The following is a 27,699-nucleotide window of genomic DNA, read 5'->3' on the forward strand; positions in this document are numbered from 1 at the left end:
CTCTGCTCGGTGTCTCTGTCGGTCTGTCGGTGAGCTTTCGGAGTTTTTTTTCTGACCACCAAACCTGCACAGATGGCGACTAAGGTAAGCTCAGCTGCGGGCTGATCGATCACATATCGATTAGAGCGATCAGATCAGAGTAGAAGGAAAAGAGGAGTGATATTTGCAGGGAAGCTGGACTTTTTATTTGTGCAAAATCAAAATGATTTTCTATAGAATAAAAGTTTAGAGGAATTTCTTCATGCTTCATGCGCGTGATGACAAAAAAAGTGTACACTGATTATTAATAACATGCAAATATTACACTGAACTCGTGTTTTTCTTTCTTTTTCATTGCTTTGCTTTTGATAACACACATTTTGCAAATACAGCTCATTAACATGGAAATTAATCGAGTGGCAGAAACTCTCGAGCGTCTTTTTCTCCCGCTGAGGCTGAACTGAAGTCAGCAGCTGCAACTTTCCAACGTCTCTGTGCATGTGAAGTTTTTACGAGATTATTTATTTGTGGTGAAAAGTTTCTGTTTTTTCCTTTTAACTAACGTGTTTTCAGAGTAACCCTTAAATGAATTACACTACAATAAAATATTTGTGCACACTGTTTTTATAAATGCAAGAAGCATTCAGATCTGTTTCTTCAGTGCTACAGGCTGAAAAAGACTGTTCAAGTTAAAGTCCTAAATCAAAATTAAATTAAAGCAAAAATCACTCTTACATAAAAGTCCAAGCATCAAAATATACTTAAAGTACCAAAGTAACTAAAGATGTAAGATTACTGATCACTGCAGAGGTGCTGCATATGTTTTGTCAAGTTTTCCACTTCAGTTCACACCTTCAGCAAACAAACAAGAGATAAACTCACTCAGGATACAACTTCTAAAACTAAAACTAAAGACACTGCTCTTATTCTGAAATGTGATTATTGGCAAGATGACTTTATCAAAATAAAATGTTTATTATGTGTCAACAACTTGTGTTTATTTAAAACCTGCTCATTTTTTTAGCAATGATCGACTCAAAACTGACATAATCAGTCTCTATTTGACTTTCAGCCGCGCCCACGCCGCTGATTAAAATGACAGGAAGTGCTGTGGCGTGATTTTATTTTGAAATGTGATAAGATAAAGCCTAACTATTTGAATAAAATGTTTTAAGAAATCTAAAACTCTTATATTTACCCTCTTACAACCTGTTTGTTTTTAGCATGCACTTGAACACGAGCCAACAAGTCTCTGTTTGACTTTCAGCCACGCCCACAGCGATGATGTCACACAGATTAAAATGACAGGAAGTGTCGTGGCGAGATTTTACGATTTAAAATAGTTTTTAATGATGCCAAAAGTTATAGCAACAAAACAATGCAATGCTTAATGTCCCACTTCAAACAAACTCTGGACTTTCACCTCAGAGGCCGCCGTTTGTGTCTTGTGTGAAACTAAAAGTCAGCGTTATTTTAGTTATTTTAAAAAGAATATATTGTGCAAGTATGTTTATTATACTACATACTCATTTTAAACCAAACCATGATGTTTTTCAGGAAAACTAACGACATGCTAAACTTGAGCAAAAAAAGTGTTAAAACAAAGTTGTTGTTTTTTAAATCTACATTCTTAGTTCATTTTGAAAAACATTATACATTTAATGAGCAAAAACTGATCATTTATAATGTTTTGCATAATAAATCAGACAGATGGAGATCGACGGCAGATATTGTTGCAAAGTTATTGCAAAAGGCAAAATATGTTCATTTCATAGTGTATTTTCAGAAATGGAGTAACTTTTGAAAACAAACAAACAGAAAGTGTAAAATAAATAAAAAGATAAAATGATGAAACAATGATGTAGCCCCCCCCCCCCGCCGTCACGGATGGGATAATGTTCTGAACAAAGACCGAGTGTCGGTATTTGACAGGATGTGAGTGAGAGTTTGTTGCTGAAAAAATGTCAAAATCTGCAAAGCAACGCTGATAGCTGTCAAACATATGTGGCCATAAGTATGTGGACACAGGGCGTGGCTGAGATTTTAGAAATGCTCGCCATGAGCTGATATTTTCTGCGTGTCTCATTTCTTCTAAAGTTCTTTCAAATAAAAATTACTAGAAGTAGTACTACTGATACTATGATTTTCTTTTTCAATGATTTATCGTCATTTGTCATGATTTGACGACATGCCATACTCTGACTTCTTTTCTTAATTTTTATCAACCTGCTATACCATGACAATTTTTAATGACTTGATTTTTGATGACATAATAATAATAATAATTCATTGGATTTCTATAGCGCCTTTCTTGAACTCAAGCCGACATGCTATAAAATGATTTTTTTCATGATTGTGCTCACATATTACATAATGATGTACTACTACCTACTACTACTAATAAAACTTACATTTATGTAATAATTCAGGCCATTCGTTTTAAAGCATAACATCACAAAGACGACATTTTGAATCTTTGGAAAATGTTGTTATTTTATGTATTTTTGCAAAATATTGAAGCTGTTTATAATTATAAACATAATTAACTTGGACATTTTTGTGAAAGATTAATTTGATGTGATACTAATTATCATCCAGGTAAAATAAAAACTGCATTTGATTGGTTCGTTTGCCGTTTATGATCAGTGATCAGGTACCTTTGACATCGTCCGGCTGAATCTCACAGATGTGAGTGAAACAACAGTGTGTGTTTCAACATCAGTAGTGAGTTTCTCTATTTTATTTTCATTTTGCTTTTAGGATTTACATCAATTCGTATAAAACACAACATTTTTGCTTCTGCAGGATCATATTTCTGAACTTCCTAAAGCTAAACTCCTCCTGTGAACTTTACTGTGCCGAAGCTTAGAGGGTCAGAAACCTTCACTGTTGGAATCAGTAAACTGTCTGAATCCGGTTTTGTGGACTGGTTCTGTGAGCTGGTTTTCGACGGGAACATTATAGCGGCTGGTTTGGGATCAGGCAGATTTCGGTTGAATATTGTCGGAGCAGCTCTGCGGCCGCCGCCCTCTTTCACAACAACAGAGAAGAGTCCTCTGAGAGCAGCTCGCTCTGATCTCATTCAGCTGTTTAACTGTTCAAACTCTCCGTCTAACAGCCCGAGGCTCCACAAACAGCTGCTGAGGGCCCCTCACACACACCGGGGGCCGCATTCTTCTGTCATAATTTCAGTGTTTAAGGAGGAACTCCCTGATTCTGTCAGACTTCTCTCCAATTTCAGCTGTTGTGAGCTGGAGGACATTAGAGACGCTTCAGGAGACGTTCGGTTTGAGGACGCTGTAAAAGTTGAGCTCTGAAAACTACGTTCTGGGGACCAAAATGTGTGATTTGGGGCCCCGTAACAAAATGTGGCATAATAGCAACACAGTTCTTAGTGATGATGAATCAGTTTAGTTGGTGTTGACAGAGTTTGTATTTTAAAGGTAGCCGTTGTTCTGTTTTTTTTCTTGTTTTGACCGAAAAATGACACCAGGTGGGTTTCCAACAACCCTTAAATTGAGCAAAATGAAATTGCAAATATTAAAAAATGCCTAATAGAAAGACGTCCACTTGGGAAAAAAAATTGCATTTATTGCAAAAAAGTTTTTATGCTCGCATGAGGCGGTACTTCAGGCGATTCGTAAAAGCTATATTTTACAAAACTGCAGTGGAAACACTTTTTTAGTAATTTCTAGATCACATGATGCTGTGAGGTCACATGATGCTGTGAGGTCACATGACGCTGTGAGGTCACATGATGCTGTGAGGTCACATGATGCTGTGAGGTCACATGATGCTGTGTCTATGTGCTTGTCAGTAGGAACTGGCTCCCTCATGATGCAGCAGGAGCTACAAGAGCTGTTATTGCATCACATAACTCTGAGAAAGTTTTTAACCCACAATTCCTCTGTGAAATCGTGGACTACATCTCCCAGAAATCCCTCATACGTGGCCGCTCCCACATATGAGGAGCTCGCCTTTCCATCATGGCTCCGTAACACGCCTACGTGGCCTTGGATTGGAAATAATGACGGCTAGTTTGGTGGCTGCAATAGAAATAAAGCTGCTGATGTTTTGAACATCCATCGCCATGGTTACTGGGATGTTATCACCAGAGGAGATGTCACTTTTTTTTCCTTTAATTGACAGGACCGTTACAGCATTAAAGGGAGAGAGGGGTTGACATGCAGCAAAGGGCCGAGGTTGGAATCGAACCTGCAGCTGCTGCAGCGAGGACATAGCTTTTGTACATGGGGCGCCCGCTCTACCAGGTGCTCCTGAAACGTGGGTGTAATCAACGGCTTTTACACCTGCAGCTATTTAACCCCCCAAAGTGGTGTTTTTTAGTAATCCATTGCTGTGGTTCCTGCAGCATTTTAGTGTCCTGTTGCTGTTTTCGGCTGCAGCTTTTCGGCCCTCAAACGTGTTTTTTTTTTTCTTTTCTTTTTAGTGAACCGTCGCCATTTTCCCAGCTGGGATTGCACCCCAAAAAACTGGTATTTTAAGCAAAAACATGATTTTTCCTGAGACACACTCACATTTTTTTTGTTAACCACATGTTGACCACAGTGTCGTCAAAATGGTGAAAAGTTTCATCGTATTCACAACAGACAAATCTAACGTGGTTTGCAGAAATGTAAACATTTTTGCCGACGATGGGGTTGAAATAATTTACCTTCTCTTGTTTTTTTGCCAAACTACAGTGTGAACAGATTATTTTATCTTTTTGTAGAAAGAGGTCTATAGTTGCAGCGCTGCTGGCTGTTTGATGCTGATTTCCCTCCTACAAAGTCAACACTGACGGGCAGATTACTGAACGCAGCTCAGGAACGTTTCACATACTGACGGTTACTCTGCAACACCAGGAACTCTGTTACTCCTCTGACAGAACCAGTGTTTCATGTTTCTGCAATTCACACGTTACATTTATATGTTATTATGTTGTAGACATGTTAAAACAATGTTTCAGCAATGACGTGGTTAACTTGTGGTGAGGTTTAAGCACAAAAAACACTTGGTTACTGTATGTTTTGGCTTAAAATACATTCTGGTGGTTAAAGAGCTGCTGGAGACGCAGAAACATCTCAGTAAACAACCTCACGATGACAAAAACAGCTCATACGCTGCATCATTTCACAAACATTGATATGATACATAAACATGCAAATGGAGCGTTTCCATGGTTGCAGAAACAAACAATGCCAAAATTTTTCTTCTGCACTGAAACATTTTGTTTATCCATAAACACTGCATGCATATATTTATGCTGTTTCATGTGCATACTGCCATCAAATTATTCATTCTGTTTTCACTGCATAGTAAGTAACTTAACCCTTAAACAGCTGCGTCGACATTAGTTTTCTTGTGCTGAATTAAGATGCTTTTTACAAGCGTTTATACCTCTGAAACCAAGAAATTTGGTTTGATTTCTTTCAGAAACACTTTCATTTCAGAGGTATAAATGCTCATAAAAGGCATCTAAATGCAGCACAATTAAACTGATGTTAATCCAGGTGTTTAAGGGTTAAAATCACATCACCGTGCCCTCTATAATTTCTGCACGTAGTAACTAAAAATGTAAATGATTAACTCCATTTTAACTGTAACAGTCAGCTCATGTTGACAGAATGAGTCACTCTGTGTTAAAAGCCTCAACTCAAATCGAATAAACTCGTATTAAATCTTAGTTAACAGCTTTGTCGGGGTCTTATCCAGGCAGGAAGTAACTAAGTACTTTTACTTCAGTACTGTACCTAATAAGTGCAAGGTAAATATTTTCTTGAGTATTTTTTATTTTATGCTACTGCTCTACATCTCAAATGTAATTAGCTTTTTTTCACAGCACTTTTTATTCATAAGTTTAGTTACTTAAGAGATTTAGATTATTATTTACCATTATTCTTATTTTATTTTATTTTACTCTTTAAAAACCAGAGAAAATTGGTTTGATTTCTTTCAGAAATACAGGGAGAAGGCAATGAGCATCTTAAGGAGACAACACCCAAAGATTACCAAAAATTAGTAAAATAAAGTTAAAAAAAGATACCTAAAATAACTATGTAAGTAACTAAACTTATGAATATTTTTTTTTTTTTTTTTTTTTTTTTTTTTTTTGAGATGTAGAGCAGGAGGATACAAAAAAAAATACTCAAGCACATTGTTACCAGGCACTTATTAGATCGAATACACTAGTATAAAATCTTAGTTACTTCCTGCCTGGATAAGACCCCGACAAAGCTGTTAACTAAGATTTAATACGAGTTTATTCGATTTGAGTTGAGGCTTTTAACACAGAGTGACTCATTCTGTCAACATGAGCTGACTGTTACAGTTAAAATGGAGTTAATCATTTACACAGATTTGGAGCTGGCCATCAACTCGTTGGTCACAGAGTTTCATAAAGCTGCAGACGACAAACCGACCATGAACACCACCCAGTTCCAGACCATGATCTCCAAAGAGCTGCCTGGATTCGCTAAGGTACGGACGGCGACACGGCAGCTCGACCTCAGGGCGATCAATCACTCTCTAAATCTCACAGATAACACACGCACGTCTCTGTGTTAGTGTCTTTTTATTTACTTTTTTAGTGTCCTGGTAAACCTAAAAAAAACCAAAAACCTAGAAATCCTTAAAGCTTCAGACCTGATCTACACATATTCAGATATTTTTGAAAACTGATATTTCTCTCCACATTTTGAGTTTTCACTAAAGTTAAGATTTTCAAATCACCATCTGAGCTGCAGGTGAAATCTAACCGCCGTTGTATCGTTGTATGAAACGATGATGTCACCCCCTCAACGTGCGCATGCCCATTGTTGTTCTGTCAGCACTGCTTGGTCAAAAGACGAGTTTATGTCTTAACTTTGTACTGATGCACCACATCATAGATGGATGGAGGCATATATAAGTATATATATATATATATATATATATAAATATAAAACTACAAAAAAGTACAACTAATGTGATGCAGCATGTGAGCCGGCATCATGGTGAGGCGCTTTGGTCAGCCCCGCCTACACACGTTTCTCCTCAATGACAACTACATGACCCCAAAAAAACAAAACTACGAGGCCAAACCACACTGACCGGCTGCAGCCCCGCTCGCCCATACAGGTTTTTTTAACAGCAGGGGACATTGTGAATGTCCAGAGATGCATTCGTTGCCTAGTTTATGTTTTGCATTTACACCTCAGAAATAAAAAGGGATTCTGTAATTTGATGTAGAAAAGAAGAGAAAATGCAGTATTTTTTGTATATTTTTTGTTAAAAATCATTAATAGAATATATTTCAGTCATAATTTTACTGTTATCTAATGTTGTATTTAAAACAATAATCTGGAGAAAATCGTATCGTGAACCCAGCATCATAAAAGCTGCAGATCTGTAATACGTTTGTGGTTTATTTCGTTGGCGGGTGTTACATATCTGTTCTGAAAAATATGTGTATACACGCAGAAAGGGCCTTAATTTTTCAGAGTTTTTGGTGTGACTCTAATATGAAATAAAGGAGTCCCAGATGTCCTCCCACCGATAATGACCTCCATATTTCCTGATATTTTGGCTGTCAGTGTTTGTTGGAGTGCTTCGCGGCTGACATCACCGCCCCGAGAGTTTTATCCTGTTAACCGTCTCCATGTGTTGCTGCGCTCACTCACCTCCTGTTAACTGTTTGCAGTCCGTGGAGACTGAGGAGGGTCTGGGTCAGGTCCTGGAGCAGATGGGGATCCAGAAAGGCCAGAGCATCTCCTTCGAGAACTTCTGGACTCTGATCAACAAACAGGCCATCCAGCTGTTCAACTCCACGTACAAAGAGAAGAGTGCCAAGTGCGGCTGCCTGCTGCAGTGAGACCTGCGACGCCCGAGACCACCTGAGACAACAGACACACCTGAGCCTGGATCCACCACACCTGTCTGGTCTCTCTGTGCACACAGGGGGCGCTGCAGGACAGAGTCAGAGGGAAGGTGCACAGAAACAAGAGAAGAAGAGTTTTTTACTGATGATATTCAAAGATTGTTTGTGTTACAGATGAGTTACTGGAGTTGGTCTGATTGTACGGAGGAACAAAGAAGACTTATTAGAAAATAAAAAATATATATTATAAATTAATGAATTAATCAATGACTGGAATCATTTAATACACTGAGAAATGAGCCAATCACATAATAATTTAAACATGAAATTGATAAAGATACCAGGAATTAAAATTCCAAAATGAAATGTATAAAATCAATCAAGAAATTGTGGAATAAATGTAAAACATACAAACAAGAGAGAAATAAATGAATGAAATGAAAACAGTGTAAAAGAAATGGAAATTTATAAAAATTAATAAACAAATTGTGAAATGCAAATACAAAAATTTAGAAATGAATCAGTAGAATTTAAACCATGTAGGAAATAAATTTTTACTCAAAAAGAAATAAACCCACAAAAGACAAATAAATAAATAAATAAAATACCAAGTAAAATACATTTGTTAATTAATAAAAAGCCAAAGTAATTCACATGGACCTGTTTGACCAAACCTGACTAATTGGAAAATTAAAAATATATATATATATATTAAAAAAGGCCAGAATCCTCAAATGTATTTGAAAATAAAAAGAATTAAATGTGTAATAATAAAAACATTTTCTAGACAAACATAGGAAAAAAGGACAATTTTCTTTCTTCAAAATTGTGAAATAAGTCAATGATAGCCTCCTACAAAAGATAAAGAAAGACAGAAAGAACATTGAAGAAAGATTTTGGAAAATACATCAAAAAGGTGCATAAAAACTTGGCAGAAATCTACAAAAATCAAGATATGCATTTATTGCAAAAAGAACAACCTAATTATTGTATGAAAATTATAAAGAAATTCATAAAGGAAATAACCTAATAAATTGTGAGGAATTTATTTGAGGCCAAATCATTTTATGCAAATTATTTCTCAGTTTATTAAACCAATTTGTTATTCTTCATTTATTCATCAGTTTTCCAATAAGTCAGGTTTGTTCCTCCACACACAAACTCTGACAGGTTCAATTCAGATTTACAGAAAAACTGTGATGTGTTTTTGAATTCAAGATGAAATAAATCAATGATTACTGCATATGTGAGTCAAAACATGATCAACAGGTTTATTTTTGTTTTTTACTAATAGGATGCAGTTCTTTGGTCTCTGCACCAAATACAATCCTCCTCAGTCTCTTTACGTTTGTTCGCCTCGTTAATAAATCTTTGCTGTTCTGATAAGAGCCCCTGACTCATGTCTTCAGTCTGAAACGGTTTAAATATCTCAAAGATATCTATATCTTAAATATATCTATGAGCTTTGTTTTATTGTGAAAATCCCGCAGGATGTTCGACTGGCCTCGCGCCGGGTTGGCGCCGCTGACGTCACTGGTTAGCGGGTCGTCTGTTGATCCTGATCAGGGTCCGCGTGAGCTGAACCCGATTTCAGTACTGTACCGGGTCCAGGGAAGACCTCTAAACCGCCGACTGAACCGAAAAAACGGAAAATGAAACTTTAACGGAGATTTTTCACGTTTGTTTTCTGCGGCTTTTATTTTGTGGGCGGAGAGGATCAGCAGGAAGCGACTTCACATAACGGTGAGCCAGGTTACATTAAAAGTTACGTTAAAAGTTACGTTTAAGGGTTAAAAGAAACTTTAAGTCGTTTTTAAAACAGTAAACTTTGTCAAAACACTATGTACTCGTATTGTTTACTCTCATCGCCAGAAACGAGCGCAGACTCAACTTCCGGCGAGATAGTGAAAGTAGCAGGAGGCTAATTCATGTTTTCTAACGTTATTCGCCTTAAATGTGGCTAATATTAACGCCGCCACCTATAAATGTAACGTTTGTGTCTGTAACGACAAAAACGTTACATTTGTAACGACACAAACAGCCAGAAGAAGCGAAACTTTAGTTTGAGCAACAACGAGGCGCTGAAGTTCGCTTCAGATTCACCGGATACACGCAGAGGAGCGAAGTTTTAGTCTGTTTACCTGTTGTTTTAACCGGTTTACCTGTTGTTTTAATCTGTTTACCTGTTGTTTTTACCGGTTTACTGTTGTTTTAATCTGTTTACCTGTTGTTTTTACGGTTTACCTGTTGTTTTAACCGGTTTACCTGTTGTTTTAATCTGTTTACCTGTTGTTTTAACCGGTTTACCTGTTGTTTTAATCTGTTTACCTGTTGTTTTAACCGGTTTACCTGTTGTTTTAATCTGTTTACCTGTTGTTTTAACCGGTTTACCTGTTGTTTTAACCGGTTTACCTGTTGTTTTAATCTGTTTACCTGTTGTTTTAACCGGTTTACCTGTTGTTACCTGTTGTTTTGTTTAAAACCGGTTTACTTGTTGTTTTAACTGTTTACTTGTTGTTTTTTAATCTGTTTACCTGTTTTTTTAATCTGTTTACTTGTTTTTTAAAATCTGTTTACTTGTTTTAATCTGTTTATTTGTTGTTTTAATCTGTTTACTTGTTTTAATCTGTTTATTTGTTTTTAATCTGTTTACTTGTTTTAATCTGTTTACTTGTTTTAATCTGTTTATTTGTTTTTTAATGTTTACTTGTTTTAATGTTTACTTGTTGTTTTAACCTGTTTACTTGTTGTTTTCGTGTGTTTTGAGGTCGTAAAGAGGGAAAAAAAAAAAGAAGATGAGCTGTATTTAATACTGAGAGTTTGAAATAAGACGCAGACAGACAATCAGACATATTCAACCTCGTTTTTGTGACTCCTGAAAGTAACACAGTGAACTTTCACACAAAGTTAAGATTGTATTTATTTACACGCGTGTTGAACACTATATATGATGTATACTCATGTACACTCTAATATATTTTAACTTCCAGGGATCCTTAGAAAGCCTTAAAAGGCATTAAATTCACGTTCTGTGGACGAGAAACGAGGTGCAGACAAAGTGACGACAGGAGGAGCGCTTCACAGGAACATACTGTGCGTCGTGTTTTTCATGGTCTTTTTGTTGATTGTTGTTGCATTAAAGGTATCTTGTATTCATCTGATTTAAAACCCTCTCTGTCTTTTAGGGTTTCTTTCCAACATGGAGACGACAGCAGATCTCAGTCAGCAGGTAACTTGACGTTTCACATTCACAACGTTAACACACGTGGAGATACAAAGTCTTCACTGGACAGAATTAAAAACTGTAATTTGAAAAGTAACTGAAACTGTCAGACAAATGTAGTGCAGGAAAAAAAATACATCTGAGTGAATGCACTCAAGGATTGTCCCAAATCTGAAAATCCGATGATGGTTTCTGTTCTTACAGATTCTGGTCGGGAGAAATTGTGTCAATTTAGGTGATTTCTTTTAAAGAAAACAAATGTAAATAATAAAAATCAGCATAATTTTTTAAAGAGAAAATAAACCCCCAAAAATTTGAAAGAAAAAACAATCTGAAATTTAAAACTTGACAGAAAAATTTAATGGAAAAAATTAAATAAATGCCCACATTAAAAAAAAAAAAAGAAAAAAAATCTGCCTTCAGAGGTTATGTCTTCTTTGAAAACAGCCTCACAGTTACACCCGAAAATTCAGCTCTGATCCTGTCTGAATTTGAAAAATCTGTCTGTATATGAACCGTGAAAATGAAAATACTCGTGTGAAGTACAGGTACCTTTAAATGAGTGCTGCAGTGGAGTCCTTGTTATTAACCCCTTCCTGTCTCGTCTTTAGTGCAGCAGCTGCGACGCCTCCTCCGCCAGATGTTGGTGCGTGGACTGTAACGAAGCTCTGTGTGACGTCTGCGTGTCGGCTCATCGCAGAGTCACGGTCACCAGGTCTCACACCGGATCCTCAACCAGCCGCCAGCAGGTCGCGTCTCTGAGGGTCGATAAAGTTTAGTCAGATCTGCTGTCTGATGCAGGATGTTTCAAAATGTCCGTTTTCTGTCCGCAGGAGGCGTCTCAACTCCTCCCGTCAAGTTCTGCAGACTGCACCCGGCCGAGCCGCTCAAACTCTACTGCTTCACCTGCAGGGAGCTCACCTGCAGAGACTGTCAGCTCACGGCTCACATGAGCCACAGGTACGCAGATCCTCGCTAAAGACGGCAGAAATACTTCATTCAGGCTCGTGTTTGAACAGCGCGTCTGCAGGACTTTGAAAAGTCTTAAATTCCATTTTTATAAACATTACACCTTCGAGGTCATTAAATGGTCTTAAATTTGAATTTGTGAGTTCTAAATTGCCGGAAAAAAATTCAGATTTAATTTAAACGTCTTTTATTTTCTTTCTGTCAAAAGGAGTCATGCTCTTCAAACCAACCACCGATTTAATACTGAAATTTACTACTTAAAAAAAATTTTTTTTTACCCTTTTTTGATTCTGTAGAAAGATAAACGTCCTTATAAAGATCCACTTTTCTCTGTCTCTGCCGCTCCTCCTCCTGCTCCTCCTCCTCCTCCTCCTCCTCCTCCTCCTCCTCCTCCTCCTCCTCCTCCTCCTCCTCCTCCTGCTCCTCCTCCTCCCTCCTGCCCCCTCCTCCTCCTCCTGCTCCTCCTCCTCCTCTCAGGTATCAGTTTGTCAGTGAAGCGTTGGTCAGCCTGAGGAAGCAGCTGGACGTCTTGGTTCTGCCGATCAGAGCGCGGAGAGACAAACTGAAACAGAATCTGCTGGACATGGAGACCAGGTGCAGTCTGCAGAGGATAACAGTCTGAATCTAACTATTTAGTTTCCACAGTGTATTTTAGACTTACTGTAGGAGCTGAGCTGCAAATTCACTGATTACACTCAAATACACAATCTGGACTACATTTAGGACACATGCATCAACACACACACAGTTATCACAACAGGAAGAAGAAAAGTGCGTAAAAAGTGTCAAACAGTTCCTGTGACAGTTAAAAGAGCACCTCACCTGTAAAGGGTCACCTGTACATCTCTAAATGAAATCTGTGCTGTGTTGTGGTGTTTTTCAGGCTGCAGAACATCACCTGGGGTAAAAATAATCTGAGGACTGAGCTGCAGCGGTCGTACAAAAACTTATAACTCATCTTGTCGGGGAGAGGATGAAAGAAATCATGAGGAAGTCAAGGTAACAGTTGGTCCTGCCTCCACGCCGGCGACAGGACTTTCTTCAGATTTGGCACAAACGCAGCATGTGTGAACACCACAAGCAGGAAACACGCTGCAGCTCGGCGAGGCTGCTGACACATGCTGTGTAAAAATGGGCCTTAGTTAGTCTTAGTTGCAGCATCCTGTTCCTCCTCAGAAATAACAAACAGTCCCTAAGTCTAGCGAGCGAGGGAGGCACGCCAGAACAGCAGAGTCCAGTTAAAGTCCGACTGAGGCGCCCACTTCAGTCACATTATCTGGGTGTGTTTGTCTGATTTTGAAAAATTCGATTTAGTCTAATTTCGGTAGGTCTAACATGTTCCCGTGTTTTAAAAGTCCAGTTTTAGTCGAACTGACGCAATAATTCAACCTTTTCTAACATCGTGTAGACGTGCCGGTGATTGACGGGTTACAGCTTCTGGACACTAAATGTAAATGTTTGTGTTTGTCGAGCAGACGGTGTCCGACTCGGAGTGCAGCGTGATCCAGTCGAGGATCGCAATGATGAAGCGGCTGCTGGAGAATCAGCAGTTAGTGACTGAAATTACAGAACAAGCCAGAAAAACCAACGACCTGTCGACCCTGCAGACCTTCAAAGCTCAGGTACATTTTTGATCTCAAAGTTGCAGCTGGATGAAGATCCCAGATGTTTGTGTCAAGAAGAACTGGATGACAGCGGATAAAATCCCACGATGCATTGCAGGAACAGTGTATTTCTGAAAAAAAAATAAAGTCAGATTAAATCTCTTACAATGACATCAAGCAAGCAGCAAGCTCCAAAGATGCTTGTTATTTTATTTTGAAGGGCCCGTTTACGCCTTTCTTTGTTCTGAAATCACAGATGTGAAACCTTCACCGACCAGAGGAGGCGCTCTGTGTGCGAATCAGCCGCAAACGCCGCTCCTTTTCTTTCTGGTGTAGATTTGTTTTGTTTGGATGGTTTGGATTTGGGATGTAATCTGTTAACATCGACCAGACGCTTTTTACAAGTTATTAAACCTTTGAACGCCGAGCACATCGATATATTTCCAGAACGTTGGAAAAATGCAGTGAGCAAGAAATGTCACACAAACTGCAAGAAACTAGAAGATTTAGAAATTATTTTTGAAAAAGGTAGGGTAAAATTTCCAGAGAACTGTAATTCTAATTATTTTATCTAATTAAAATTATAAGTTCTATTTTAGAAAATTATTATTTTTTTAAGTAAACGAGAAATGTCCAGAAAACTATATTCATAATTGTCATATTGATATATTCAAAATTATTGAAATCATTTTGTTTGTTTTTCTTACTTTGTTGGGTTTTTGTGCATTTATATATGATTTTTATTTTTCTAATTTTCATGTAATTTTCTTGTACTTTTGACATATTTCTTGCTAATTCTGGTCATTTCTTCTGAAGGTTGCTCTTCGCCTTCTTCCCATGTTTTTGACAGAAGTCAGGCGGATTCACCCGGATTTAAAAGGGTTAACCGCAGAGAATAGTTTTGATTGGTTACAGGTGTCTGAAGGTTAATGTGTTTCCTGTCTGCAGATTGAGTCTCATCTGAAGGACTTCCCTGATCAGGACGTGTCCCCTCCTGAGACCATGTCTGTGCTCAGCGTCGTCACTGACAAACCGTCTATGGAGGCCGTTTTGAACTTCGGTAGGTTGCGATTTTGTGGCGGTTCGTCTCCGTGTTTCTGCACTTTACTTTTTTACAGTTCAGTTTTGAGGGAAATCTTTTTAGTCCTTGTGTTCATCGGCGGCTCGACTGGAGGAATGACTTCCTCTTGTTGTTCTGTAAAAGTAGCGTTTTTTTATGCGCGCCATTTTGGCTCGGTAACGCGGAAGATCTCGGTACTTCAAACAGCATTTTTTTTGCGTCATGCGCTACTGAGCAGCTCTCATAGGAGAGGATAAAGCCCTGCGCCTGTGCTGTATCCAGATCTTCTGAATACGTCCGTGCTGTTTCTGACGTGACGTTTCTGTTTCCAGGTAAACTTGAAGTGAAGTGGGTCCCTTTCTCCGTCTCACAAACCTCCAATCAGAGCGCTCCAGCTGCCGCCTCCTCCTCCTCTCAGACCTCCACCTGTCCTGCTCCCCCCTCCAGACCCCTCCTCCAGACCAGGACCAGTCTAGATCTACCGGCCTCACTTTGCTCCCCAGTTTTGGTCCAGTGTTCCTCTACTTCGTCCAAGCCCTCGTCCAATCAGCTTGGTCTTCTGTCCTCCTCCAGCCAGAGAGTTAACCAACCCAACGCTCCCGCGATGACGACCGATGCAGCTAACGGTCCAACCGTCCAGCATCCGTGCTCGCTGTCTCGCCTGCAGGGCCAAACTCAGGTGTTTGTGCCTGTTTCCAAAACGGTGAAATTGAACCCCGTCAGCATCCTCATGCCGCCCACCGCAGGTCAGTCCCTCAACGTTTCGAACGCACTGTCCGCCCCCTCAGAAACGGCCCGCCACCACCGCCCTGCTGAACAAGAATCAGACTTTGTACCAGGTGTCCTTCTCCCTGCCGTCCGTCGTGCCTCAGCTGCTGCTCAGTCAGGCCTCCGCTGGCAAAACGCAGCCTAAACAGCAGAACAGCCTGCTGGGAAAAATCATCCAGCTCAGCGCGGCCCCGGTCAACAGTCATCAGATACTTCCCGCTGCCACCACAGGAAACAACGGACCGAGTCACGCGGCGCCGCCGAGCCAACAACAACCTCTGAGGGATCGAACAAGTCAACCATTCAGCTGTGCGCCGTCCTCCGACCAGCCTCTCACCGCCGGTTCTACCAACGGTTCTACCGCCGGTTCTACCGACGTGCCGAGTCATTTACAGCACAAACAACCTTTAGAGCCGGTGGGATGTTTACGGTCCTCACACACCCAGAAATCAGCCCTGTTCCTTCTTCTCTGAAACTCCAGCAGCAGAACCCCGTGGTGCGGGCGGTGGCGGACTCTCCTGTGATCGCAGTGTGCAGCAGGTCGCTGTGAAGCGGCAGGAACCTGCAGAGAACGAGCCGACATCCACCGTGTCTGAAGAACCCACAGGGGAACCCGCCTGGCCTGTAATATTAGACATTAAAACTTTAGAACCTGAAGGACTGGACAAAGAAACTGAAAAATCTGCACCTGTATCCGGGAGTGAAGCTGAAGAGAGACGCTGAGGAACCTGAACTATCCGACAGAGACGCTGAGGAACCTGAACTATCCGACAGAGACGCTGAGGAACCTGAACTATCCGACAGAGACGCTGAGGAACCTGAACTATCCGACAGAGACGCTGAGGAACCTGAACTATCCGACAGAGACGCTGAGGAACCTGAACTATCCGACAGAGACGCTGAGGAACCTGAACTATCCGACAGAGACGCTGAGGAACCTGAACTATCCGACAGAGACGCTGAGGAACCTGAACTATCCGACAGAGACGCTGAGGAACCTGAACTGTCCGACACAGAGTCTGAAGCAGCTTACTTCGGCTGCAGTCCAGGTCCTCTGCAGCCCCGCGTGTCTCTGTTCAGGCTGCCGGTGTCTCCGCCTCGCCCCGGCAGCACTCACCCTGGTTTTCGGCTGGTCCCCGGTGACGCAGAGGATGAGATTTACCTGGAAGAGATGAGCGAGGACTCTCAGGTAGGAAGTCACCTGTAAATAATTAAACAAAGTTGAATATTTGATATTTTACAGAGCAGGAAATCGACGTGTTCTCCTAACGTATTCAGACTGACGCGCTGTTGTCAGCTTTAAATAATCCTGTTAATTCTCGAACAGATAATCTGGTTCTTTGAACGCACTTTGAGGTTTATTGTCTTAAATAATAGTGCGCTTTTATTTTGAAATGAGGCAACACAGGTAGAGTTGAAACGGTGAATCAGGATCATGTGATTTTCACCTGCAAAATGACGGTTTGTGTATCAATTATTCACCGTGTGTTAATTTGAATCCTAAAGAAACGTTTTTGTGGCGTGCCTCCGCGGTGAATTCGGGGATGACAGCAACTTTTTATTGTGATTATTTAATTGCTCGTGTGTCCCTTCGTATCATTCTGTGTCCCCTCTGTAAATTGGAGCGGATGTTTTTCAGCAGCGCTCCGACTGAATGATTCAAATCGTTGCAGGCCGCCACAAACTCATGAATGTGTGGGATGCCTTACTGTATCCAGATCTCTTTATACATCCGTGGTTCCTCTTTATTGTGTTACAGTCCAACGCCGATGATGTCACAGACGACAACGCCGAGATGCCGCCGTCGTCGCCGGAGTCTCCTGTGGTTCTGACGATGGTCACCTGCTCCGCCTGTCGATCAGCCTGCGGCTCCATCGTGTGTACGGCCTGCGGTCGAGGATACCACCGAGACTGTCACGTTCCTCCGATCAGACCTGAAATATGGTAACAATCAATCAGTGGATCAATCGATCAGTGGATCAATGGCTTTTGTAAAGGTTACGAAACAAAGAAAAAGTGATGGTGATGAGGTCTGTCCTCAGACCTTCAGACATATAAACACACAAATACTAAACAAAACTTTATTTAACCTCAGCTGTCAAGTTTGTTTCTCAAAATAAAAAAGACTTTTTTTAAAAAGTGAAAGTTGACTCTGAAAAATCTGCAGAATAATTTCAGTCTTTGATCTTTGAAATTTTCACCTTTAACCAACAACTGCAGAACCAAAACAGGAAGAGGACGGCATTTTTGTTTTCCACTTTAAAGCCCACAAAAAACTGTTTACGTCTTTTCAAGCCTTAGTGGTGTCACTGTGTCCCTCCTCTTTGTCTCGCAGGTCAGAGTGGATCTGCTCTCTGTGTCAGGACCTGACGGACCCCTCGGACCCCTTCAGCTCCGACAGACCGCAGAGGCCTCGGAGCCTCAGCCTACCGGACCAGAGGGTCAGGGTCCACGCTTGGATCTCGGCGTCTCCTGCCGTGTGAGCTGACAGAAGCCGTGCGGATGCTGAAGGTTTTAATGTTTGTGTGTTTGTGTCTCACAGAGGTGCGAGAGTCTCCTGCTGCAGCTGAAGGTCGAAGGCTGCGCTCGACTGTCTCAGGTCAGTTTGTCCACCTGTAACAACACAATAACATGTTTTTTTTGTCTTTTATCTCTTTGTTTATAACAGTTTTACACTAAAACAGCAGATAACTCATATTTAAACCAGGAAGAAAATATCCAAATAAGTTAAAAAATAGCTAGAAAAGATAAAAAACAATATTCATATTTATAATATAAATTATAATAAAAAAAAGAAAGTAAAAGAAAATAAAAGAAAAAGCAAAAAGTAGTTCTGTCTTTGTTTCCTTGTTTTTTGATAACGTGTTGACCACAGATGCACTGATCTTTATACTTTTTATATATATTTTTTTTACCTTTCCCTAAAGCTACGTATATTTTCCTCGAGCCTCCTCGTGTGAAAAATGGTGGAAAATGTGTTGTTTTTCTTTTTTTATCTCTTGTCGTGCATCCTGGTTAGTTCATGCAAACGGTTTATTTTTGGCCAAATGTCACATTTTAAGCTCAGTTTCGGTTATTGTATTTTATTTTTTCTTCTGATGGAAGCAGTTGTCACACTTGATGTGTCCGAGGACAGTCGGGAATCTGAAAATTCAGCATTAATGTCTGTTTTTACCGTTTCCGGCTGTGATACATGGTGTAATTGTGGAGATTTTTCTCAAGAAAACACACCTCAGGCAGTGTTTCCTTTCAGGAGGTGTAACGACACGCTGACCTCGGACGCAGAGGTCCACGACTGTGAATCGACTTCCTGTTTTGGCTCATGTGAATGTTAATACAACTAAAACAGTAAAATCCTGCTTTTACATCAATGCTCGACTCGTGATCATCTAATGACATCATTTATCGTAGTATACCATTCACAGGTGACATTTTATACTTTAACTACATTTTACTCACACATACCCTTCCTGAGAGAACTTCTACTGCAACAACAACAGAGCATTTTTAGTTGTTAGTATTTAAACTGCAGTAAAGGATCTGAATACTTCATTACTGTGTAAGACAGTATATTTACCAGCAGGTGGAGCTCTAACTGAAGCTGATGCAGCCTCTTCAGGGCAGATGATGGTGATGGTGATGATGATGAAGATGATGATGATGAAAATGATGGTGGTGGTGATGATGGTGGTGATGAAGATGATGATTATGGGGATGATGATGGTGATGATGATGATGGTGATGATGATGATAATGAAGATGATGGTGGTGGTGATGATGGTGGTGATGGTGATGATGATGATGATGATGATGAAGATGATGGTGGTGATGAAGATGATGATGATTATGGGGATGATGATGGTGGTGATAATGGTGATGATGATGATGATGATGATGATGATGGTGATGATGATAATGGTGGTGATGATGGTGATGGTGATGATGATGATGATGTGATGATGGTGATGGTGATGATGATGATGATGATGATGGTGATGATGATGATGATGATGATAATGATGATGATGATGATGATGTGATGATGATGGTGGTGATGATGATGATGATGTGATGATGATAATGGTGATGATGATAATGATGATGATAATGGTGATGATGATGATGATAATGATGGTGGTGATGATGATGATGATGTGATGATGATAATGGTGATGATGATGATGATGATGATGATGGTGATGATGATGATGATGGTGATGTTTCGTTGTCTTCAGTCTCAGGTGATGTTGATGTCGGAGCGTCTGATTGGCGTTTCTCCTTCGTATCAAACGGCTGAAGACTTTATCTCCGACGTCTGGAATCTGTTCAAAGACGCCTCACAGGTACAAATATGTATTAACTGTTGGTCATTAGTAGCATTTTTTACATAGAGATGGCGCTATAGAGCTGCTCCCTTCTTTACTAGGGACAATAACAATTAACCAATGATCGATAATCGGTCGTTAAGAATTTAATCCAACATTTGAAAGTTAATCGAGTAATCGATAGGCAATGAAATGCTGCTTGCTTTTTATGTTTTTCTCAACTAACGATTAAATGATTAATCGATCGTTAATTTTAACAATTTGCAACCCTAGTCTTTACGCAACCTATGCATTTTTTACACGGAGCCAAACGACAGCAGCATCACGCTGCTCCATGCTGTGATGTTAAACAGCATGCCGGCACCCCAGAAGCGAGCGTGATGTTTAACACAACAGCCTCTGCCTCTCGTTCGAAATATAACAAACATAATACATAACAGAAGACACGTGTAGCAGCGCGTCCGAAACAACGACAGAACATGTCATAACAATCATGTAGTGTCCCTGTAACACACGGAGCCTGGGAGGAGACCGTTTTTCCCGAGTTTTTGATCTTTTTCAAATAATCTTACCCCTTTTTTAAATTAAGTTTTGGGTACTTTCTCGACACCTTTTACTAATTTCTTGTAATTTGTGGGACGCTTCTTGCCGGATAGTATTCACCTTTCTTCCTCATGTTTTAAAGAGGTTTTAAAGAGTTAAATAGCTAATGAAAGCCGTCCGAACGCAGCACAAGATAAAAGACGTCAGACCAGGTTTTGGGTTACAGCTCCTGGACCTCATCCTTTTTCACTATTTTCGGACATTTTCGGCTGCTGCTGTTGTCTGAGTTAGCTGCTAACAGCTGCTTTTTAAATCTCCCGCGTGCGCTTCATGCGTTACACGTTGCCAAAACTCTCGCCGCTCATGATTCAGTCAGCTGCTCTTCGACATAGACGCTGTTTTGGCGGCTCAAAGGCGGGACCACTCTGTCCTCCTATTCCTCGAACTACCTTTTAAACCGAAAGGCGAGACGCATAACGGCGAGATATTCCTGCACTGAACCGGCAGCGTAAAAGGTGCTACAGTACACTGCTCTGATTGGCTGTCGGAGCCGTCACTCAGCCGTCACTCAGCCGTCACTCAGCCGTCACTCAGCCGTCACTCTCGTGTTTCCAGGACGACGTCGATCTGAACAAACTGCAGCAGAGTCTTTGGAGCCGGTGGACGAAAAGTTTAGAGCTTCTCCCATCAGGCAGCAGAGACACTGATGACGTCAGACGTTTGTCCAGCTCCAACGCGTCCGACACACGAGGGACCGCGAAGGGGTCAGAGGTCAAATCAAAGGAGCCGAAGGTGACCAGCAGAGAGTCCAAACTGAAGGAGACGAAAAAGAGGCTGAAAGACTTTCTGGACCAGAGGGACACGCCCCAGTCAAAGAGGACGAAGACGGACGACTGCTCCTGCGAGGGGACGACCACAAGCGTGACATCATCGAAGAGAGAATTCTGGGAGTTCAAACAGAGTTGAAAGTGTTTCCTGTCACATGGTGCTGCAGAGTCTGACGTCGTTTATGTACGTCTCTATTTTTCGTCGATACTCAGAGTTTTGTTGTAAACTTCATTTTTTTTGAAGGAGTTGTTGTCCGTAAGGATTTCTGATCATATTTATGATTTAACACATATTTCTGTTTCAGGGACTGTTCTTTATTTATCGGAGGAGAGGGGTGACTTTTTTCAACATTTTAATTCGACCCTTCCTTAAAGCTGCAAATGTTTTCCTCGAGCCTCCCCGTGACTGCTGGAAAACGCTTGTTTTTGTTTGTGCAGACGGATTATATTTGGCCAAATTTAAAATTTTAAGCTCAGTTTTGCTTGTTTTTTTTTCTGATGGAAGAAATTGTGGCACTTGATGTTTCCAAGGACCACTGAAAATCTAAAAAATCCAACAATAATTTCTGTTTTTACTAGTGCTGGGCCGTTAACGCGCGATAAGGAAATTATCGCGCGATAAACTATTCACTAAGTTGGGTCTATACAGTGAGCAAGGCACCAATTTCACTTTGTTGTTTAAGCGCGGATGTATACCTGGTCGAATTACGCGGAGGGGGCGCGAACAAGGCGGAAGCTGGTCTGCCTGAGTGACCGGAGTGATTGGCTCAAGCCGTGTCACAGAGCTGCTGACCGTTAATGGTCTTCTTCATGACCTCTAATGTAGGCCCACAGTTCAGTTAGGGTCATGTTATCAGAGGCTGCGCCCTCTGCTGTTCATTCCAGTTAGCAGGAAAAAGCTTTTTCCACATGGAGACAGAACCTGTGTTCCTAAATGTCTGTGTTTAACAAAATAAGTAAATCTTATGGAACATTATTTTTCTTTACCAAATATTATAGTAGAACAGCTTTCTCAAGCATTTTGTGATGCATTTTCATCATTTAGATAGATAGATATTATTTTGAATGTCTTTGGCAAAATTCAAATCTATAATTTTAATCTAGATTAATCTAGATTAACTACAGGATTGCAGTGAGATTAATCTAGATTAAAAAAATTAATCTATGCCCAGCACTAGTTTTTACACTTCCTGGCTCTGAGAAATGGTGTCATTTTTAAAGAAAATGTGCCTTCGAGTTTGAAGGTATGTTTTCTTTAAATTGTCTGTGAAATAAATACAAAATACAGCCACATAAAGTTGTAGACCCTCCTCAGAGCTTAAAAAGAGTCGACACGCCTCCCCTTTTTTGCACCCCCCCCCCCTCATAAATAACAAACGGTCCCTAAGCTCAGGCAGCGTTTGCTTTTCAGGAGGCGAAACATAATGTGAATGTTTACATTGGACGGTTTGATTTGTGACTTCAGTTTATTTTAATGTTTCTGTTTGGAAACAGACGCTTAAAAACCTGAACTATATTTTTTTTATATTTTCACAGAAATAAAACTTTTGTAACTTTATATTAAGGCTCAGCTTTTGTGGATGCTTCACCTTTTTATGGCTCGGAGCTGTATTAATGGGTAATTATGCTCATTTTTAAAATACATACATGTTTTCTCTATATCCAAAAACTCGAGTGCTTGTGATGTCATAGGGGATACAATGAAGGGAATATAAAAGTCAGCAACAATATTTGCAATATTTTACAATAATTCCCTTTAAGAGTTATTAGAAGCACTGAATCTGTTTTACAATGTGTGTGTTTTTAATCTACATTCATAAGAATGAATTTTCTCTGATGAGCAACAGAAAAAAGGTCCACACTTAAAGCGACGCTGGTCCACCACACTCCAGCATGAGTCAGTAAAAAAGAAATAAGAAAGGTGCATTTTGTTAAGAGATACCAACTAATATAACTAACACACACACACACACACACACACACACACACACACACACACACACACACACACATATCTCAGTCCAGCCTCTCTTTAACAATAATGACCCAGCATCAACCAATCACGGCCGGCAGTCTGCTCTGAGGCCCCGCCCACATGGTTTATATAAAGACCTGAACCACGAGACCTGAAGTTGAATCTGAACAGAGACCTGAAGCTGAATCTGAACAGAGATCTGAATCTGAACCAGAAGACCTGAAGCTGTCAGTACCTGTAGTCCGGATCGCGTTGGGCCGTGATGGTGGTGGAGCTTAAACCTCGGGTGGAGGCGATGGAGGGAAACCAGCAGAGACTGGAGGCAAACATCCTGCTGCTGGGAGCTCACAGCGTCGGGAAGTCTGGTGAGAACACATAAACGTTATTTATTATTATTATTGTTGTTATTATTATTGTTGTTATTATTATTATTGTTATTATTATTTATTATTATTATTATTGTTATTATTTGTTGTTTATTATTATTATTATTATTATTGTTGTTGTTGTTGTTATTATTAATAAAATAGAAACTGCTTTGCAATGAACAACTGTCAGAAAAACATGCCATCATGTGTTAAAAAACACGGAGACGTTTTTGAAGCATCTGATTCTGGACTCTGGACCTCTAAAAGACAAGATTCAGATCAAATCCAGCTCTGACACTGTGACGGACAGTTAACACGATTATTTATTCGTTTTCTCTTATGAAAAAAATCCGTCACAATAACACACATCTTATCATCTTATCATCTTATCATCTGTTCTCTTTGCATGTTTGTTCACGTTTGTGTCTCCTGCTTTTTTTATTGTACATTTTTCCGGTAAATTTCTTCTATATTTAAGTCAGTGAATCTGAGACTGACTGTTTCTCCTGCTGTATATCAATGACCCGTCTGTCCGTCTGTCCGTCTGTCTGTCTGTCTGCAGCTCTCACCGTCAGATTTCTGACCAGGAGGTTTATTGGAGAGTACGGAGACATCGGTGAGAAAACACATTCATCCTCGTTATTATTATTAGTAATATTGTTATTATTATCATAAACATAATAATAACCTGATCTGATGTTTGGATCTGTTTCAGAGTCGGTTTACAGTCGGATCGAGCGGCTCGATGGTCAGGAGGTCTGCTTCAACATCTGGGACTCTGTACAAACACAGGTACACACACACACACACACACACACACACACACACACACACACACACACAAGGTTACATAAATAATAACAAATGCAGATATAACGCACTTTTTCAAAACAGATGTTATAATGTGTTTTCCAAAAAAACAAATATAGTAAAAAAATAAGATTACTGTAAAATAATAAACATGCATATATATATATATATATATATATATATATATGAGATCATATATATACTTTACACATACGCTTTATTTACATAAACACACACACACGTAACATCCTAAAAAATATTGTTTTTTAATGAGCTTTAAATTCTTGTTCATAAACATTTATTTTGAAAGTCTGCGCTCGTGTGTAAAAACCGACGAAGTTTAAAGTTTCATTATTCATTTCGGTAGTTTGACAACAGCGGCGTCTGGTGGATGTCGGAGGAACTGCAGCGTTAATATTATTTCGTATTTTCAGACTTTAAAGTAGAACGAATGTTTGATTCGTTAGTAAACGGTGAATGTTTTTGTTTCGTTAGGACGGTGAGACGTGTCCGTCCATCACTGACAAACAGCTGCAGTGGGCCGACGGGATCGTCCTGGTCTACAGCATCTGCGACCGCCGCAGCTTCGACGTGGTCCGCCAGCAGCTGCAGCAGATCCGCCGCAGCAGGAAGCCGGCGTCCGTCCCCGTCGTCATCGTGGGGAACAAACGAGACCTCCGGCGTCATCGCAGCGTCTCCGGCGAGGAAGGACAGCTGCTCGCTCTGTCCCAACACTGCGCCTTCTTCGAGGTGTCGGCGGCGGAGACGTACCACGGCGTCCTGCTGGTGTTCCACCGGCTGGTCGACCTCGTCAGAGAGAGCCGAGCGCTGAGGAAGAACACGGCCGGCGTGCGAGGGATCGTCCGGAGCGTGTCGGCCGTGTTCGCGAAGAAACGAGCCGAGTAGACGAGAACTCGCAGTGACATCACCTACTGTCTTCGTGAGGTCAAAGGTCAGAGGCGTGATGGACAGCGGCAGGTTGAGAGAACGCGTCGACGTGAAGTTTGTGAAAGAAAAGTCGTGAAAGTGTTTCAGAGCGACGAGAGACGGCTCGAGCTGATCGGACGGAAAAACGTGTGCCGAGGTAGCGCCATGGCAACGGCTGAAACATCTCAAGAACTATTATTGGATGGTTTGTGAAAATGTGTTAATGATGAACTGTAATAACCTTTTTGATCATCTGATCTTTCAGCATCGTTTATGAGAAAAAACCCTCGGAACGAAAAACTTTCAACCTCGACTGGACCGTGTTTAATGTCAGCACGCTAACATGCTAAACTGACACGGTGAAAACGGTGAACACGGTAAACACGGTAAAGACGGTGAACATCGTAGCTGCTAAACATCAACGTGTAAAAAACAACGTCATCAGTCTGGAGCGGATGGAAACGTCCCGCTCCTCAGAGGATGAACCCCTCACGTAATAGAGACGCCGCGGTTGTGCTGAACTCTGCGGCCTCTAACTGGACGTGAGTCTCCAGTGTCACTGACTGGTGTCTCTGTTGACACAAACTGGTTTAGAAGTTTATTGACTGATTCTTGTTTATCGGAGCTTGGTACGCATTGACGTGGGTATTTTTGTAATTTTTGTCCACACAGAAACTGTGTTTTAGGTCAGAAAACTTCACGCATGTATTTCCAAACAGGCGTGTAGCAGCGGAGCGCAAACTTTTTAACCCGAGTTCCAGTGTCATTTTTTAATTTTTTTTTTTTTTCTTACAATAAAAATATTTATTTAACCTTTTGAGTCCTGGGCAAATTGTCTTTTTTAAAATTTCCAAAGAGAAGCCATATAAACGGATAATGCACGGATCCTGTGAGAACAGTGACTAACTGACCAGATCCGTGTACACGAGGATTGTTTTTACGTTATCATATGAACGCAGATTTTTTTTTTTTTTTTAAGTAGGTCTACAGAGGAAAGACTTTTCCATTTCTAGTAGGACCGTTCTCGTCCAAATGTGTCCCGAGAGAAAAACTCCGGCACACGGTCTAATTTTAATGAAATGTTTCAGTATTCGACCTTCAGATCATCAGGCAAAAAAAGGTTTAGTCCCAAAACTAAAATAATCATTTAACTGAAAACAAAACTCCACGCAGCGTGAAAGGTTTTGTAAACTGTTTCTAGTGTCGTGTAGACAGTTCGGGTTCATAATGTCGGCGTGTCTCCTGTGAGACGTCACAAATGAGACGATATTTCGTCGAATGGTGGACGCGACTTGTCAGGGTTCAGACCTTTAAATCCGTCCACTCTGAGTTTGAATTGACCGATTCATCTGGCGTCGTGACATGAAACGTGGATTTAAAATAAAAGCCAACCGGTCAGCATCACGGGCAGGTCGTCAATCTATCAAACCACTAAGGGTTAATAACAAGCTGTAGGCAAGACATCACTGCCATCACTCGACATCATCCCGGCTGGCACAGGACGCCATGAAGACGTCACAAAGACGGTGGACTCTCACATCAGCCAGATGTTAAATTTTAGTTTAAATGAAAATCGAGTAATTTGAAATGTTTTATGACAGAACTCCACGCTGTGTGGAGGCTGAAATTAGGACTAAATTTCATTTTTCTACGTCAAGATGTCGTTGGCATGAGGCGTTTAGAAGATGTACAACACAACGTAAAACCAACAACACATCATCCGTCTGTCGTATTCTTGACATTGAATTTTTTTCCTGACATTGAATTTTGGTCCCCTGACGTCACAACCTTAATTCAACCAAATATCAGCGCTGATGTTCAGCTGGAATAGTTTTTATGTCGAGTGCAGCGAGTTGGCGATTGTGTCTGATATCAGACAAAGACGAGAAATAAATGTCTCTTTTTCGAACTCGCTGAAGGACTTTTTTCATGTTTACACAGAAATGTGCAGCTAATCTTCAGATTTTTAGACAAACAGCCGTCAGATCGCAAACATCAGCTCCGTCTTTGCGTTAACGTTCTGATAAACTGCCCGTTTTACTCCCGATGGATTTGAACTGTTTTCATTCGGACTTGGAGTTTTTATTTCCGAACAGTGTGTCGGGACAGAATTGTTTTTTACTTTTAGACGTTTACAAAAACACCCGTGTGGAAAACATGTCTGCTTCACGTTTCAGACGTCAGAGGTGAACCGATCATAGTTTCGGTGTGAGTGCTGTGATCTTCAGTGAGACCGTTTATGTGTTATTACGTATTTATACGCGTTTGTAGGTCACGTGTGACACATCAGACGTTAAAATGACTTGTGATTTTTTTTTTTTATGTGGTTGTTTTCTGTTTCTGCACCTTTTTTTTTTAAATAAAAGTTGAAAAAAACAAACTGAATCTTTCTCGATTTCGATAAGAAGTGGAGTGAAGCTGCAGAGCCCAAAGCTTTATTTAAAGACGTCAGAGGACGCGTGA

The 27,699-nt window shown here is 40.5% G+C and overlaps 3 protein-coding genes and 2 long non-coding RNA genes across 5 annotated transcripts; all 5 read left to right on the forward strand.

Annotated features, from left to right (window-relative positions):
- LOC121945145 (protein S100-A10-like) lies at nucleotides 1-7,914 on the forward strand. The gene is made up of 3 exons (XM_042489170.1): nucleotides 1-84; nucleotides 6,331-6,459; nucleotides 7,661-7,914. Exons 1-3 carry the CDS (start codon nucleotides 73-75, stop codon nucleotides 7,829-7,831), a joined length of 312 nt encoding a protein of 103 aa, XP_042345104.1. The 5' UTR covers nucleotides 1-72; the 3' UTR covers nucleotides 7,832-7,914.
- A 1,448-nt stretch (nucleotides 7,915-9,362) lies between these two features.
- LOC121946378 lies at nucleotides 9,363-11,776 on the forward strand. The gene is made up of 3 exons (XR_006106006.1): nucleotides 9,363-9,580; nucleotides 11,023-11,066; nucleotides 11,672-11,776. It is a non-coding gene; the product is annotated as an uncharacterized LOC121946378 (long non-coding RNA).
- Nucleotides 11,777-11,782: 6 nt separating this feature from the next.
- On the forward strand, nucleotides 11,783-12,973 carry LOC121946379. The gene is made up of 4 exons (XR_006106007.1): nucleotides 11,783-11,809; nucleotides 11,894-12,020; nucleotides 12,507-12,623; nucleotides 12,913-12,973. It is a non-coding gene; the product is annotated as an uncharacterized LOC121946379 (long non-coding RNA).
- Nucleotides 12,974-13,449: 476 nt separating this feature from the next.
- trim33l (tripartite motif containing 33, like) lies at nucleotides 13,450-21,766 on the forward strand. Its single transcript, XM_042489991.1, has 10 exons — nucleotides 13,450-13,651; nucleotides 14,582-14,693; nucleotides 15,026-15,575; nucleotides 15,693-15,990; nucleotides 16,111-16,650; nucleotides 17,221-17,405; nucleotides 17,797-17,902; nucleotides 18,004-18,060; nucleotides 19,697-19,804; nucleotides 20,945-21,766. The coding sequence occupies exons 1-10, from the start codon at nucleotides 13,484-13,486 to the stop codon at nucleotides 21,293-21,295; spliced, it is 2,475 nt and encodes an 824-aa protein (XP_042345925.1). The 5' UTR covers nucleotides 13,450-13,483; the 3' UTR covers nucleotides 21,296-21,766.
- Nucleotides 21,767-22,718: 952 nt separating this feature from the next.
- On the forward strand, nucleotides 22,719-25,892 carry zgc:171704 (uncharacterized protein LOC100124619 homolog). Its single transcript, XM_042490329.1, has 4 exons — nucleotides 22,719-23,496; nucleotides 24,062-24,115; nucleotides 24,215-24,291; nucleotides 24,805-25,892. Exons 1-4 carry the CDS (start codon nucleotides 23,394-23,396, stop codon nucleotides 25,213-25,215), a joined length of 645 nt encoding a protein of 214 aa, XP_042346263.1. The 5' UTR covers nucleotides 22,719-23,393; the 3' UTR covers nucleotides 25,216-25,892.
- The last annotated feature ends 1,807 nt before the right edge of the window (nucleotides 25,893-27,699 follow it).

Source organism: Plectropomus leopardus, chromosome 7 (assembly GCF_008729295.1).
Source record: "Plectropomus leopardus isolate mb chromosome 7, YSFRI_Pleo_2.0, whole genome shotgun sequence".
Taxonomy (NCBI): Eukaryota; Metazoa; Chordata; class Actinopteri; order Perciformes; family Serranidae; genus Plectropomus; species Plectropomus leopardus.